Source organism: Hirundo rustica, chromosome 1 (genome assembly GCF_015227805.2).
Source record: "Hirundo rustica isolate bHirRus1 chromosome 1, bHirRus1.pri.v3, whole genome shotgun sequence".
In the NCBI taxonomy this organism is placed as follows: domain Eukaryota; kingdom Metazoa; phylum Chordata; class Aves; order Passeriformes; family Hirundinidae; genus Hirundo; species Hirundo rustica.
Window position 1 is genome coordinate 96,210,505 of NC_053450.1, and position 17,667 is coordinate 96,228,171.

Consider the following 17,667-nt stretch of genomic DNA (forward strand, 5'->3'; position numbering starts at 1 on the left):
TTTCACCAGGATGGATGATGCCAAGAAATATTTTTCAGGTTGTAACTGGCACTCAAACAAGCTATTAGATATTTTACTGCATCAGAATGACACTCATTTGTGAAAGTATTTCCTGCTGTTAGAAATGTCAAAGAATATAGTTTTCATTACAGATGAAAATTAAGCTATTTTGAAATAGCAAGGGGGAAACACATTGGTACCAGCAGGAAAAACTGTATGATTTATATTCTCAGTAGATTTTAAGGTGTATTGTACAATCTGTAATCCCATTTGTTATATTAATGCACAAAACTTTACAAAAGCAGTTCTTAAGTGAAAGCAAAGCAGCATCCTGGAGAATTCCTTAATGAAGGTACTTGATTACTCAGTGCTTGAGTACAGGAGGCCTGGCTTCTAATCTCAACTTTTGAGATGCAGTGGCAGCCTTGTTGAAATCAGGAGCACACTCCCTTTGCTGGTCATGAGGCCAGGGTTCCACATGCTGTCGAAAAAAATATTTTACAGAATGTCCTGAGTCCTGTGTTAGAGCCAGAACTGAAATAACAGTATCTGAAAGACAGATCTCCTGTCTGAAGTTTTGTATATTAATTCAGCCCCCTCCTCTCCACATAAGCATTTTCATAAAGGTCTCTTGACTTGATCAGATCTATAAATCTTTGCATAGTAAGATGAAAATACACAGGCCATAAACAAAGGTATCTGATGTTTGGATATGTGGCTAGCAGAAAGTATCAGAACCACATAATCATCTTTTTTAAAACAAGGAGGCTTTTGTTCTTGTGATTGTCTTTGCACAGCTGTGAGTTTTATAGCACCATGCTAATGAATGCACTCATTGCGACTTGTATTTTATTCTGAAAAGGTAAGTTGGGAGTATTAAGCCCCCAATAAGTATGTAAAAGTGGCAAAACCACAGGTAAAGTGTTACTGAAAGCTGCAGTCCTGCCAGCCATTTCATTTTAAACATGGCTCTTTTAAATATAACTTTTTCAGTAAAAGCTGTAACTCCTGGATGTAATATGAGCTATTGCTAATGTCATTCCCATGAATTGCTTACAGTGTTGAACCGTTAGATGTCTGACAAGTCCATATATCTCCTATACAGTGTATATGAAAGTTTTTTGCATCTAAACCATATGTTCTTTTTTTACTCCTTTTTATTCTGGAAATGCACGTGGTTTGGTGATATAGTTTATTTGAACAGGAACCATAGCAGACAGAATTATTCTTTCACTGAAATATATGCTTTTTCATACATCTCAGCTTCATGATTAAAGCGATTGACTCTTGAGGCGTTTAGTCTGCTTCTGCCACAATTATGCCTTTGAAAACTCCTGAGTTCACCCAGTGATTTCCAGTAGTCCAAATGTCATTAGAACAACATGCAGGTAGTCTACAAAGTCCAGTAACACTGTCTACACTTCTGGCTTGGGCAAGCTTTTCCCTTCCTCCCTCTTAGCCAAGCCTCGCAGCTCAGGGAGAAAAGAAATAGCTTTCCTCATGGAAAGTTTTACTTAACCTGGCGTGGTGCCTGTGCCTAGACCCTCCTCATCTCTAATGATGATTGAAAGTGTACATGCTACTGTGATAAAACATGCTGAGTCGTTAACATTTGGGACTAGGGTTGTAGGCGATGAGTAAGGGAGGGCTGAAGTAATGCATTCGAGTCAGACCTTTGGTGGACTTGCACGTCTGGGTTGGAGGGGGATCCTGTTGCATGAAACCACACACCCACGGGAACAGTGTTTTGCTGTTTCTAGCAAGTTTGATGAATTGGGTCTCCCAGGAGGCCCCCCAGAAGAAAGCCCCCAGAAGCGCATATGACTAGGCTAGTGTCTTTCCTGGTTTTCTGCAGCCCCAGGTGTGCAGTTGCCCACGGAGCAGCTCTGCCTACCTCTTAGCTGTGGTATGCTGTGAAATATAGTATGGAACTTTGCTTTCTTTCAATGTCAGCACTTATATTTCCAGGGAGCTGCTTGGGTCTCAGGCTTTCAAGAAGGTGTCCAGTTCCTTCGAAGAAGTCCTTAGTGGCTCCAGCCCCATTCAGTGATGCTGGACACTGGTGAAGGGAGCAGGAGGGTGACCAAACAACAGCAAAGCTGCAGAAAGCAGTGTTGAAAAAGCAGCCTTCTGTTGATGTGCATCTGCGCACCCACCTTCACATTAGCACTCGGAGTTATTAAGTGTTTGTCTGAAGCTGCGTTGCTCCCCCTCTTTCCAGCGGAGAGCAACTTGGAAGAAGTCACTTCTCACTCCCATGCCCGATTCATTCTTCCATTTCTATATCAATGGCTGTTGGTGTTGCCATTTCAAATAGTAAATGTTTTGTTGGTTATTTTCTGTAAGCTTGCCCTGGCAGTCGGAAGAGAAGCTGCTGTGTCTGAGCCTTGGTAACATTTACATCTGCTTTTAAGCCTGGAGCAGTGCCAAAGAAAATACATGGCTTGCAGAAGCACGAGCTCTGTGAGAAAACTTTGTTCCAATGCAAATTATTTTAGGAATATGTTGTTTGTTTGAATCGTTTCTGCTGAGCTGAGCAATATTAGCTGCTTAGGTGTGACCTCGTGCCTTGGCCTCCATGCTCTCGTGTCCTGAACCCATTCTGTCAAAACATTTGTGGGGAAGTTGTGGTAGCAGGCCTCTGTTCTCGAGGGAGCAAAATACGGCACAGCAGCACCTCGGCAGAGCTGGGCTGGCGGCTCAGCTCAGCAAACACATCCGTTTCAGAGGGAGCAGCCTTCCTGACTTCACATACAGTGCTCTTGGAGAGGCACTGGCAAGCTGCTAGATCCCCAAGCTGTGGAGGGCCTGCCTCTGCTCTCACTTAAGTCAATAACACCGTTCCCTTTGGGTTCGTTGGGAACAGGACCAAGCAGTAGTTAAAGCATACATAATAGCTGCATTCATGGAAGCCTGGTCCCTGATAGACAGGCAGAGAGGGAGTTTTTCCAAGCAGATTTCTGCACCAGTCGTTGTTTCATCTCTGCCCGCCAGACAGCTGGGGGCTGTGTCAGGGCTCTGATAGCGGCTTGACCATCGCTGCAGAGAGCAGGCTGCTTGATAACCTGGCTCCGGGTCTTTCCTCCTCTCTGAGAAGCTGATGCTGATTGCAACAAAAGAGGGCACAGGTTTCCACAACAGCCTTATCACCAGGCTGGGAGGAAGCTTATGAAAAAAAGCAGACCCTCAAAATGTTCCCCTCCTCCTCTGTCACTGAGGAAGTCTGCAAAGCCTGGGTACTGAAAATACCTGGGAACAATCGGTGAGTAAGAAATACAATAGGAAAACTGCAGTCCTGTTCCTCGCTGGGCAGCCTGGCTGGATTTGGCAGCAAACCAGGGAGCTGGACCAGCCCTCTCTCTCCTTTACAGGCTTCACTTTTAGGTCTTCTACATTTTGCACACTATGAAACCTATTGCAAGACAAATAGCAGAAAGCTGAGTGAAACAATGCTGCAAGTGTGTCAAAACTCCCAATCCGTATTGTTCCTGAACACATAAATTGCAGCATGAACACTGGACATGTGTTACCCTGGTTTTTCTGAGTTTCTTTATTAGCCTTTTGATTTTCATAGATGGAGTCAGATCTTTTAGATACTGTAGAATATTACAGCAGTTTTCTACCTTTCCCACAGAAATAATATAAACAAATCCTTTGTTTTTCATTCTCTGTCCTTTGTTTGCATATTTCTAACCTGAAAACAATTGTAACTGACAATTGGTCTGGCCACTGAGGCTGAGGGGTGGAAACCCCAAAAAGCCAATCTTCTGCTAGACCCACAAATGTATAAAAAGTAAAAAATAAACAAAGGGGTCTCTTCTCTCCGCTCTTTCATCTGGGAGCTGGATCAGAAGAACCTCTGCAAAAATCTCTTGTCTGCGTGTGACTGCTTTGTGTGTCTCGGTGACAGACCAGTCTTGAAAAAGCAATGCCACAGGTTATCCAAATCCATAATTAGTGGATTAATTCTTTGATCCTTATGTTGCTATGGCTTATCATGTAAACGCAAGAATGCTCCTCACTTGCCTTTCCTTTGCACAGCTAACACATGATTTCTCTACTTAATTTTTACTCTTTCACAGCCATACTGCTGCAGAGAATATAGAAGATGATATTACTCTTCATGTCTGTACTGTCCAGATTGCTTTTGATGTTAGACTTCTGTGGGAACTAGGGCTGAAGATCTCTTCCATTTTATAACTTTTGTGATAGCTTTGAGGTTGCAGAATAGGTACTGCTGTAGATATTATGAATCCATCTTGATATCCTGGGAGCAACAGACAGTTCCTTTTCTAGTGCTTAAGGGAAAATATGTGTTTCAGTGCCACTTCATAAGCAAAATCTTCTGCAGATTACTTAAGAAGTAGAAAAATCACTGTTTTGGGTCACAAGAGAAGCATCCAAAAATAACAGACTGAAGAATACTTATTTTAACCTTTATTTCTATCCTGCATATGCAAATCCATACCCAGATAAAGCGTCTGAAATTACTATAAGACTTTGTGTTCTAATTCTTTTACATCTTTTTAGTTGTGGTGGGTGAGAGTGATCTAAGTCTCTTGTACGCATGACTGACTTTTCTGAAAATCCTGCAGGTACTTACTGAGTAAAGCCTTTTAGACATGAGGCCAGGTGGAGAAGCCCATCCCTTGGAAGTTCTGTTGTGCCCAGTCAGTTCCTGAACCATTGCAGCTCCATACTGCTTTTTGCCTCTGAGCTGTGATTGTCACTAGTGCTGGTATCTGAGCTTTTGCTATCCATTTATTCTTTTGGAAGACTGAAGTGACTGGTGATCTCCTTGCTATTAGTTGACTTACGTTTTTTACCTCTGTGCTGACTGTGTTCCACCAAGCTCCAGGCTGCACTTTGTACTCAGCTATTGGCTTGAGGCCTTTCACCTCAGACCATCTGCACAAGGCATTAACAACTTCTCCAGGCCTCTTCTTCTTATAGTAATGGCTTTGGGTCAGCCGTACTGGGAGGTTCAAATGTTCTTCTCAATCCAAGATGACTTTGTATGAAATTGCCATATAAAAAGAGACACTGTTGGTTTTGGTGGGGTTTTTTTGGTTGGTTGGTTTGGTTTGGTTTTTGGTTTTTGGTGGGTTTTTTTTTGGGGGGTGGGGGTTGTTTTTTGGTTTTTTGGTTTTTTTAATTTACACTCTTTGTTTTCTTTTTCTGAGAAACTTCCCTGAGTCATTAGCTGTTAACCACTGCATGACACACCATGTCAAAGGCTAGAGCTTCCGTAAGTTGCTAGAATTGATGCCACGCAAATTCCGGTTTTGAGAGTGTTGTAACGAATCCAAGTTTTGCCAAGTTGTACTTCAGCCAGACACTGCACAAGATCTCTCTGGAAGGGCTACCAGAAATGGAGATGGCTGTTCCCTTCCAGACCCTGAGCTCCTAGATAACTTTGAAAGAGTTCTCAGGCATTTTTTCTTGGTTTTTTCCTTCCCCACAGAGAGTATGTTAGGATGAGGAAAGACATTATTACAAAAGAAACAAAGCTGATTCTAGGGCAGAAAGTGCCATCAGTCATGGAGAGAAGACTATGCTTTTTGTATCAGCAGACAAACACAGGGGCAATGGCTGCTTCAGAAAACTTTCCAGGAATTCTCCCACTGTTTCTGGAAACCTGTGGTGGACCTTTACAGGCCAGAAAAGGACACTACCGTCTATTTAAACCACAGGCTCACAGCTGGATAAGCTGTCACCACTTGGTAGGAACCTGGAAACCTCCCTTGTTACCAGACAAACTGCTGATTTCTGCCCTATTCAACGTGTAGTCACAGTTGTAGAGATAAAGGTGACCATGGTCTTTGGGGTTAGAGGGTTTAGACTTATGTTTTTGCAATCTGATATCCCAGATATTTCATGCCATTTCAATGGTAAACTAGAGTCTTCAAGAGGAACCAGTAGTGCTGAAGTCAAGGAAAGCTTTGCCAGAAGGACATGCTAATGTGAAAGCAGGCAGTTTCTTGGTGCTATTTTAGTAGCTAACACACAATTCCAGAGATAGCTGCAGCCCTCAGCTTAATTGGTGTGTGCTTGCTGGGAGAGGCAGATCTGTGTTGCAGGACTCAAGGACCCCCAGTCAAAACTGGGGGCTCTGCATGGGCTGCAAAGGCTTCAGCACTTTGGAAGGGATGAGGGAATTGGGGCCCTTTGTGACAAGTAAGGCAAGTGCATGTGTGTATATAAATTTACTCTATTTTGGAAACTTAGTAAAGAAAATAAAATAGAAGCTGTCTTATGGAGCTGTAGCACAGTCAGCAAGCATTTTAAGGTTTCAGATTTCGCGTGTGGCTGTGAAACTACCTGATGGCGTAATTAGAGTGAAAGAAGGCCTGAGAAAAAGAGAAATGAAAGGAGGGTTAAATATAACATCCCCATTGGAAAAAAAAAAAAAAAAAAAAAAAGCACAGATGAATTCTGGAAGAGGGGAAAGGATGAGTGTGGGTGTGAGAGAGAGAGGAGTTTGTCTAAAAGTGAAATGGTACAAATGAGTAGTAACAGCCCAAGATTTGACTGCCATGGAAAGGTGTATCTAAAGAATACCTCACTTTGCCCCAAAATAATTTAAGTATAGAGAAAAATGAGAGGAGATGATGAAATGAGCATTTTGCTCCTTAAACTTATACAGATCCAAAAAGAGGAGGTAGAGGAGCATTTCTGTCTGTATTGATCTGCAGTGGATGGCTGCATTGCCTGCAAGTGGAAAGGTTTGGTGGGCAGTTCCCCTAGGGCAGGACCTTCAAATAACCCCATGGCTTATTTCTGTGTTCTATAGACAGGTTTTCTGAGGGGCAAGGAAGGGGCTTCAGAGCTGCCACTGGGTGGAGAAAGGTCCCATAGGGAGACCAAAAACCCCCAGAAATATGGTGAAAATTAAGGGGGTGGGAAGCAGTCTTTGAATAAATATAGTCCCATCACCTGAACTTAGTGAAAAATTTTTGTATCAGTTTTAAGACATAGAGTGTAACAGGGCATTCAGCTAAAATGAGAAAAATAAAAATATATTATCCATTGATTTTTCCCCAGTTGGAAACTACCCAGAAAAAACAGTGCTAGAAGGAGTAGAAGTGATCAGACCTTGATAAGGCAGTTGAGGATTTGTAAAAGCTTACTTTCAAAGATATACAACTGAAGAATAAAACAGGAATTCCCCTTACTTTGCATCTTTCTAAAGGTGGCATTCAAGTTACATTTAGGATGTGATCCTAGTGCCATTAATTTTTTTTCCATCAACTTTGATGCATGTTCTAAAACAGGATGTGTTAAATCAGGGAAAATAATAACAGACTCTCAAGGAAATTAGTAGAAAATTCACAACAGACTATGAATCACTGTATTAAAGAATCAATTAGAGTCAGCCATTTACATAAAGGCAGAGTAGTAGCAAAAGAAATTTTGAACTAGAAGAAATCGGAACATCTGCTGAAATTTCCAAAGGTATATTTAATATTATCTTAGGAAAAGCACCTGGACTGAATGGTGTCTCATCAAAAATTTTTAAGTGTTTCCAGACCAAAAATCACATGGATACTTGTGAAAAAAAAATCATCTGCTAAAGTAAAAGAGAATACTCCTCTCTAATCCCTTCCCTTCCACTGAATTTTATCATAGGGAGCATCACCATCTTAAACCAGAGCATCTTCTGCTGCTATGAACTACTTTGCTGGAACCAAGGTCTGCCCTTGCATAACAGTCCCATTAGCTAGCTGTAGGGCAGACTTTATTGTTATAAGGAATATTTTGGATTCAAGCACTCAGCACAGAGGATTGTATGAAAAGTGAGCAGACTTTGATAGAGAGGCCAGATTTCCTGCCAAGAAATCTACAAATGGATGGACCTTTTCTTTGGTTATTAGATGAATATTCAGGGAAAAAAATCTGCTTTTGAAATTTGCAGCAAACCTGCTGTCATTTATTTTAGTGAGGAAGGGGGTAAGATACAGGGCTGTCTACATCTCATGGTGTGAGTTGTGACCCTAAAAGTGTTTGACCAGCCAGGCAGAGGTCAGCCAGATGTATACCTGGTCTTTCAGGGCTAATTTTTTTTGGTTTCTCTGATAATAAAATATAGTTTTCTGCAGCAACCAACACAATTTCTCTGCTGTCAGTTAAAGCCTGCTTCAGGGAGGAGGTAGCAGATGCTTGTGACGCCAGATGAGTCTGTATCATGCTTTCTGTCATGCATGATCCCCGAGGGATGTGGCCACCACCTCCCTGTGCCTATTTTTGGAAAAGTAGCTGTGTTTAGAAGGTTGTCTGATTTACATTTCATATGAAAAACTTTCATGGGGCGAAGCACCACTGGAGGGGGAAAACCCCACATCTTGTGACACTAAAATGATTGTAAGAATTCTTCACTGTCGTAGGTGGGAATATTTCTCAAAATATGGAAAAGACATCTAGATTTTACATTGCTGCTGCAAAATGAAATCTTACAAGTCTTATGAATGGGAGAACTTACCTTTGGGTATTCTTCATAGAGGCAACTGGAATAAGTCAGCATAGATCCAGCTAATTGTAGTGCAACTGCATTGATTTCTACCTGTTCAGACCTAAAATAAATTTATTTAAGAATGAATGTACTAGCTGCAGGGGCGATTCTTCTAGCTGCATCCTTACTTGAAATTACCTTGCTCTTAAGTACTAACAGACACTTCTGCATATCTTTTTTCTTTTCTTTGCAAACTTTGCTTTCTGTTATGTATCTTTGTCACACATGCCAATGGAAATCAGGAAGGGAAATTAATTTGTATGAATGGACTTAATAAACTTCATGATTTACTAGTAATGAAATCCGGGTTTGCAGAATGAGAAATAATAGGGCTTTTCCAAAATATCTTAATCCTTGGCTATGATTAGTGGCATAAAATGAACCATTCTTTCCTATGTGTCTAAAGTCCAAGTTGTGCTCCATGTGATATTCTTTCCAGTCTCATGTCAGTAAATAATTGCCATGCTGCTCTTAGGCTGTCTCTGACCTTCACTATGCTCGCCTTTCTTGAACAAAAGTCTGGAATTGTTGCAGATTGATCTCCTACTGTGATTTGATCTGGTCTAGTGTGAAAGGAAAGCTCGCTAATCCTACTCCCAAATTACTTACTCAGTTTACTATAAATGTACTACTCTATAAGCATATGTAATGCAGCACAGCCATAACAGTGCTTAAAACAGGATTAGGCAATGCGTCATATTTTCTAACTACTTCTACTTGTACAGCAATACAAATTCACTCTCTTTGTATTGTCAAGGGTGACTTTTTAAAAAAAATTGGTTTAGCTAGTTTAAGGTTTTTTGGGGTTTTTTTGTGGTTTTTTGTTTTTGTTTTTGTTTTTTTGTTTTTTGGTTTTTTTTGGCCAGAATACTGTCTTGTCTGTCTAAATTTGGCCAGTTTATTTAATTACCTGAATATGAACCAAATATGGTTCATATCATGAGGAGCCTCTTTTGAGGATGGGAAGAACCAAGGACCTTAACATGATCTTGTTTTAACAACTAAAAATTGGCAGCTGTGCTGTGTACTCAAGTGAAACAAAGATTTTTAGTTCTAGAGAATTGGTTTAAAATCTAGAAAAAAAACCCTACATGCTACTGCTGAAATCCTGTGCATAGTTTTCCACTGTTACCTAGAAAGTGGGTAGAGCCCAAGGATCACACTGTACCCACATGCATATGCACTGTTATAGACATAAGAAGTTAAACATTTTGTTAAGTAGTTATTAGTATATAAGCATGTACCTTATAAGGTTCATTTCAATTTGTAACTGTGTATAGTTCAAGTAGTTCCCATGGTTTTGTACAGGTTGTGTTATAAACGCTTAAAGATAGACCTTTGAATCTTATAAGTTTAATTTATATATGCAACTTTGTATGATTTGTAAACAGTTACACTTGAAGAGTTAGAACCTTAACAACGTTGGCAATGCTTTCCAAGGACTAATGCCGGAGAGATAGAAAGAGGAAAAGGGGGGGGATCTTTCTTCCCCCCCCACCACAGAAAGCTCCGGAACAGACCATGACTCCAAGCCTTGATTGGTGGACAACTGACCAATCGTTCAAAGGTGGGAAAGAACGATTGGTCCGGAAAGACTCCTGTTAAAGACCAATCAAACCTGAGATATGGAGCCAATCACAGCGAGGATCCAGAACCCACCAATCCCTGAGGAGAAAGAGACTATAAAAAGGGGACTGACAGCCCTCAGAGAGAGAGTGACTTTCCTAACATACATTGTATCTGGCTTGTCAAAAAGGGTGTGAGACTAGCTCAAACCCATCCTTCCTGGTAGTCGATTTTTTAAATAAAACTATTGGCTAATTTCCCACAACACCAGAGTTTTGTGGCCTCATTTAGAACATGAACTAAAACCAACACACTGAAGTAAACACAGAAATTTGCTTGTCCTGTTTGAGTGGTGGAAATCAGAAGTAAGTCTGCTGACCTCAGGGAAATCTTGTGTGCTTCAAAATTCAGGCAAAATAAGAGAACACATCTACTTGCCTCTTTTGCACATCAACATTAAAATATTTCAAAAATATTTCAAATGATCTTTTGGGAATAATGAACAAAATAGAGTGTTTACAGTACAGTGACTAGCATTTTTTCCTGCCAAGCCCTCAGAGCAGTGCATCGCATGTTTGTAGACTACCTGTGCAGATGTCTCTCTGTGTTTAGTAAGAACTTGATGATAAGAACTCGCTCATTGAAGCGAGTAGGGATTCTTCAGTTGTGTCCTACACTCTTTGGATCAGGCTCCAATTCACAATCACGATGATCTTCACTTAATACTCTTTTTAAAGGTCCTGTGTTGAAAAGAAATATTACATGAAAATCTCTAATATTGGGTGAAAATTTCAGGGCCCAAAACTTGATGCAGACACAAGTTATAGCTCCCAGAGTAACTGTAGAATTACATTAATTTATTAAGGTTAATGGTACCTACAATAACCTGAAATGCTGCCTGTATTTCACTGACTGGTAGTGTTTCAAGCACACTTGCTTTGGTTGTTTGGATGTTATCATGGGTTAGCACAGTTTTGTTTTCTAGTTATAGAGAAATGTGAAATGTTTTTCCTTGCCAGGACCATGGAGTGGGTTTGGCAGGTGGGGGAACAGGGACATATGAGGAAGCTAGCCATGATATTGGCAACTAGTTTAACCAATAAGCATGTTAATGTGACTTTGGAAAAGACATTTAAAACCCTCATCTTCAGCAGATTGCTCTCTTGCTTCAGAATCAGCCATGGGGTAACATTGTAGGTGGCAGGCGGGCCCAAGTCGGGCCCTGCTTGCCCCCCTGAGCAGCCGGGCCGGGCCTGGCTGGGCCTCCAAGAGCCACTGCCCGCACAAGGAGCAGCCTGGGCCAGATGAGCCCTTTCCCCCTGGCTGCCGGCGGGGGAGAGGGGCAGCTCTAGCTCAGCAGTGCTAACCACGTGCTCAAGACCATGGCAGAAGGGGCCAAGCCATGGCCCAGCTTAATTGCCGCTTGCAGCAGATAAAGAAATCCTGAGCTTCATAACAACTTTAAACTGAGCCACCCTGGATGAGACTGAGGGGTGGAAAAAAGGACATCTACCAGCTTCCTCCATCAGCACAGCTTTGCATTTTCTTCAGCCCTGCAACCCGGGGCTTGCACATGGCTCTTGCAGGCCTAGGCAGATTTAACCTTTTCCTAGCAACATGGAGCTTTTAAAGCACAACTCTTCCTTGAGAGAAAGAAGAAAGAAAATTGAGGGTACATAGAACAGACACTGCATGAAGTCAGTGAATTAGGAGTGAAAGAACTAATAATATTGGAATAAGATTGAAGAAGTAGACATTTTTTACCAGAGTTCTCTGGGATAAACTATGGAGAAATAGTCTGTTCTTTATAGCATCTTAGTGTTGTTGGGTAGAATGCTATTCTAATCAAAATTAAGAACTGATGTAATTGAGATTTAATTGAAAACTTTAAAGCCCCTGCTCCTAAGTTAAAAGGAGGTCTCAGCCTTTGAGACAAAGATGATTTTAGACTAGAAGTAGTATTCGTAAACAGTACCTCAGATACACTAAGAGGCCTTGCTAATAGAACATCATAGTCTGCAAAAACTCCAGGTGAACATTCCAGGCGGTAGCAGATGTGTACCATTTAAAAGCCACTAGACTATTTTGTTTTGTGGCAAGAGTCTCCATGAAAATCCTAGAGAGACTCTTCTCCTAAAGTAATGAGTGATTATGTCTAAATAGTGAAACTGACTGAAAATCACAAGTTGTGTCTTTCTATGTTGTTTAATAAGAAAGTTAATGGTTTGTAAGGGGAGAGAAGAGTGTTTTAAAGTGTCATTCTGTTTAAGTTTTCTTTTTCTCAGCTTTTTTTTCATTCTTCTGTGTGTGTTAATAAAACTATTTTTGTTCATTTTTAAGCTTAAGCCTGCTTTGCTTTTTCTCCTAATCTCTCCCTCCCACAGAAAAAGAATAAATACTAAAACCTCTACAGATGTGCTGGTATTTAAAGCAATGTTTGTGTTAGTTGCAAGGGATTTTAAGGATATCTCAGTGTGTCCTTGCACATTGAATGGTGTGTATGTTTTGTATAAGTGCATCATGTCTTCTTCTGTTCCCCTTTATGCCAGAGATATTCTTCTGCTAGAGAAGTTCTCATACAAATATATAAGGTCCCTTTGTGGGACCATTTTGGAAGTCTCTTGAGTGGCTGTACTCGTTCATGTGGTCTGTAATGATACAATGACAACACTGTACCATGTGTTCTCCACGGAAAACAATGTAATTTCAACAATTTTCCACTTTCTGTAATGTTTTTCTCTAAAGAGGGGGCCTTCTTTATGTGTACAAAGATTTCTGTTTCAGTTCTCCATAGACAGCCACACCAAAGAGAAAGCATGAAAGCTTCTAGGGCAGGACATTCATCCTCACTTATCTGACCCTCAGAGACATTAGCTAATCGAGGCATGATACTCCATACAGTAGGACAAGTGCTGTAAAGCTACCTCTGTTATCCCAGCAAACATGGAGACTTATCATTCCCATGGCCATTTTACAGGATTTGTTTGCTTCTGACAACAACATCCACAACCTATGGTGCTATCAAGTCCAACAATGAATCTGATGCTGGCTCTCTGTGATTATCACGTCTCCCTAATAAGTCTTTTTCTTCTTTTTTTCTTTTTTTGTTTTGTTTTGTTTTGTTTTGTTTTGTTCCCACCCCATTTGTGAGGATTTCTCCCCTGGAGCTCTTCTCTATCAGGCCCCTGCAGCTGCTGTTATTTCAGATATGGCAGGAAGTAGGTATCGGAAAACAGCGAGAGCTCACAGCACTCAAAAAATCTAGAAATTCCTATGATTTATCCCAGGCTCTGGCTCCAATCAAAGCTGGTTGAAAAAAGAAAATGAAAAGCTAAGGGGGGAAGGTGGTAGAGGGCAAGGCCCAAGCAGACAACTGTGTCTGGGCTGCATGTGTTAGGAAGGAGAGATTCAGGCATCACCTCCTGCAGGGTACCAAGGAAATGCTCCATGCGACCGTGTGGAATGGAGAATGCTTGGCTGGGAGCAGCATTCTGTGGCAGAGATGGGGCTTCAACCTTCTTCAACAGCCAAAAAAACCCCTTCTTGCCTCCCCAGAGACATGTTTCTCATCCCTTTTTCATGTTCACCCCCTCGCATGTCCGGTGTGCACCTGAAGCAGATCAGCTTCCCTGGCCGTGCAGTGACTCCAGTAATTGCTTTTAGCCGCACTTAGCAAGGGGTGCCAGCCAAAGACACTGGTGGAAAGTCACTGGAGCAGGAAACTTACATCACTACTTCTATTATTATTATTATTACTATTATTATTATTATTATTACTATTATTATTATTACTACTACAACCACTATTATTTTTATTATAATTTTACAACTCAGACAGGATACTTTTTAATCTGCTCAGCAAAAACATTTTTACTCACTCCAAGTACCTTTTAAATCAGGCTGACTTCAGAGATGGCTTTGGAAAGAAAAGAAAAAAAAAATAAAGAAAAACACCTCAGAATCATTCATTTAGCAAGCAGTTTAGAGAAGAAGACACCAGCACCCCCATATACAAAGATGCATGCAGAAAAATTACTACCTTCAGGACTGGTTTGAATATATAAATTGTCCCCTTTGACACAGCAGATAAAGAGGAAGATGTCCACACCTCACCTCACACTAATAGTAATCTAGTTAACATCTCTAAAAGTTTTAGGGGAAGAAATTACACTTTGAGACATTTCTTTTTTAATCATAGGCTCCAGAGGAGATTTGTTAGAGCAGGGAAATATATCCCATAGCGACTGATGTCAATAGCAAGCAGTCCCTAAAGCCAGCCAAGATTGGGAAAGCCATGCTGTTTGCTGCTCTTGGCACTGCTCCCTGCTTTCACGATGTCAAAGTTAGAACTGCCTTTATATGCACTTTCCATTTTTTTTTTCCACAGTAGCTGTTGCCAGCAAGCTGTAAACTACTGTATATCACTCAGATTTAGGAACCTAAACTTTAAAACAAATTAAACTCTTGTTGACATTGTAGTAAAAATCAGAATCGAACTGAACAGCTCAGTAAAACTGCACTTCAATTATTTTATGGATTTAAGATTGTTTTCTAGGATTCCCAGACTCCCAATACAGTGAAGTTATTTCCTCTTGGCAGATGTCTGGAAAAAAAAATTCATTGAATGGATAAAATCATGTGGCAGACACCAGATTGAGGCCTAAAGGGAGGAAATGGTGTCTCCCCAGCACCTGTAAATATTTGCTCTGTGTCTTGACCAGGAGAGCCTTTTGTCCATGCTTTGAAAAAAAAATTTAAAGGTTTTTATTTTGTGAGTTTTTAAGGAAATAGAATTTTCATCTGTCAAACCACAGTTTCTAACTAGGTGTTTATGTGGGTTTGAACGAGAACAGCAAACACAGATCTGACCCACCCTTTAGAGCCATATCCAAGGGCAGGTAAATGCATGCAGCATACCCGTGCTCACAGTCCCTGGCCTCTGCTTATCTTTCACTTCCCTACTTAGCAGTTAATGTTGGGTATTCTTTTTATAATTCTCTCCTCTTTTTTTCCTATTCTGTAGAATGGAATCAAAGGGATCTATCTGATTAATTGCCAGGTTTCCATTCTTTTTAATGTTTCCTCTCAAAAACAGTTCAGAATGAAAGTATTCTGAAAATGTGTGTAGACGGAAGCTACTGGAGATAGCTACTTGTTTCATGGAACTATGTTTTACAAAAGGTGTGGTGCACCAGAAGGGCTGTTGTATGGACCAAACAACAATCAATTTGCACAGCCTTTCATCAAAACCTTTGTTGCACTTTTTTCTTTTATCTCATCAGTAGAATGTCCTTGATGTTCCCAAAGCTCCAGACTGAAAAGCATTTGGTTCACAGTATCTTCAGCAAAAGCTGACCCTTGCTGGGCTGGTCTTGTTGCAAGAGAAGAGTTGCTCTTGTTGCTTCTGAAAAGAGACACAGATCTCTCTTGCACATCTGGATGCCCACAGCTGGGTTCTGTGGTCTGCCTGTTCTTGCTGAGCTCCCCTGGGAGCAGGGGGACCTGTCTGCCCCTTCAAGCAATGGGTAGTTGTGTGGATTTTCCAAAGTGCTATGTTAGCCCCCATGCGTTCACCTCTTGCTCTGAGTTAGCTGATTTGACCTGACTGAATCTCTTGAAAGCAGCCTGTTTTCTTCACTGAAGCACTATAAAAGTTTAAAGCTCCTCTTGAATGACTGTTAAAGTTCTTCCACTCATTTTGTTGCCTGGAGCACCTCTCAAAAGTGCAGGCCAACTCCTGCTGGAGCTTGGATGTGCTGCGAGATCGCAGCCTGGGCCCTGGAAGCACCCTGTCATTTGCCAGTGATTGTTTGAAAAGTGTAATGCAAACATTTTGAATAAAATTTCAGGTCCTTAAGTGTGTTTGAGAGATGAGTGTTGTACACCTGCTCTCAAGTGCCTTTTTCCTAGTTCTCTAGTGCTGGCTACAGGTTTACAGTGCTTCGTTCTTGGGGCAGAATAAATTTCCGCTCTAGTGGGGCACACTGAGCATCAGCAGGGTTCTTGTGTCAAGCACTGAGCTCCAAGGAGGAAGGTTTTGTCTTCCTTGGGAGCCCAGCTGTGATTCTTACTGAATTCTTGCAACTGCATGTGGTGGTTTTACTGTTGACATTGCTCTGTTAGTCAAGCCAGAGCTTGAGCCATTCTGCAGCTAGGCACAGCATGTTGGAGAGAACAAAATAGGAAAATACATTTTTTTCATGTTTGCAGCTCTGTCACACTGGGACCATGTCAAATAAGAGTATTCTTCCAACTGCTATAATCTGAGATGTTTGCTGTAGGTGGTTTTAGCATTCAAGGAGAGCTGGAATCCAGGAACAGTCTGAGTGCAGTGGTTTTCACAGCCACGTCTCCACACTGGGGACAGCATCCACTAACACCCAGGGGGTTTCCGTATCACGGCCCAAGCTGCACTGGTATGTCTCCAGTGTGGGGCCACTTAAATCAGCCTTTAGATCAAAGCTTCCCAGCCAAACTGGATGGGGGTTTTGTTATGAAAAGGTCTGTCCCTAGTTAAGATGGTACAAAGCCACTGCCAGAGTGTCCTTAAACACTGCCAGTGCTCTTGTCCAAGGACAAAGAGGACAGGCACTCCTCTTTGAACTGCAGTGTTCTCCAGCAACAGATGTTGCTGTAGGTGAAATGAAATCCTGTGTTACAGTTCACATTATGGTGGTGACCAGGTCATCATGCCAAAAAAAAATTTATTGCATGACAGCTTTTTATTGCATCCATTTTTTTGCCATCTGTTTGCAGGCACCAGTTCAGATTCCCAGAGCCAGCCCAGGTTCTTGCCCACTGCTGAAGATTAGCAGCTGTGTTCCATCAGCTAGCATGACCTTTCCCAGCCCAGTACCCAGCAGGCTCATAGGTGGATTTCTTCTCCCTTATCAAACACATAAAAATTTTATTAGCCCCACCCAGCCTTTCTCTTCCATTCAACAGCATGTGGCCACTCACTGAGTCACTTTATGGTTATCGTTTTATCTGACTGAGCAAAACCCCTGGGAATCAGAGGTCACCGAACAAGGCTCAGCCTTCACACAGGCAAGGCATAGATGTGTCCCAGCAGTGGCCACCCGCTGTGCCATAGGCACATTGTGTATGGTCTACACAGTGGCATCCTCCTGTTGTCCCTGCCTATGTGCCCTCTTTGCTGGATGATGTGAAAAATGGCAATGTTCTTTTCTGTTCAGCATGCACTTCACTGATGAAAAGGGCTATAGGGGAAAGAGGTGTTGATAGGGGGGATGATAATAGAGCAAGCTGGGTCCATTTAAAAAAAAAAAAAAAAAAAAAAAAAAAAAGACAACAAAACACTTATTTCTCAGAAACAGATCATAAAGACCCTGTTTTAACCTATCTCCAGGATGCTTCCATTCTTGAGACCATGTTACTCCTGCTCAAGTCCATCAGACTTTGAGGCTGGTTGAGTGGAAGAGGAGTAAAGTGTCTTTGCTGTTCTCTACCCACAGAAAGAAAAGGGCACTCAGCAAATACTGCTGTGTGACCTAAGGTGCTTCTTTCTTTCCTCTATTTATTGTTTCTTTGCTTTACTTGATATGCCCAGCTGCACACAAGCTGTTTTTTTA

At 41.4% G+C, this 17,667-nt stretch overlaps 1 protein-coding gene across 6 annotated transcripts in view; it reads left to right on the forward strand.

Moving 5' to 3' along the window:
• Positions 1-17,667, forward strand: part of NFATC1 (nuclear factor of activated T cells 1) — a 115,577-nt gene that overhangs the window by 86,083 nt on the left and 11,827 nt on the right. Inside the window, exon 10 of one of the 6 annotated variants that reach the window (XM_040059877.1) lies at positions 9,901-10,291. The exons of the other annotated variants lie outside the window; for them this stretch is intronic. Coding sequence (XP_039915811.1) covers positions 9,901-9,926 — 26 coding nt within the window. The 3' untranslated portion in view covers positions 9,927-10,291. Of the gene's footprint in view, positions 1-9,900; positions 10,292-17,667 lie in introns of those variants that run through there. 6 annotated transcript variants of the gene reach the window in all.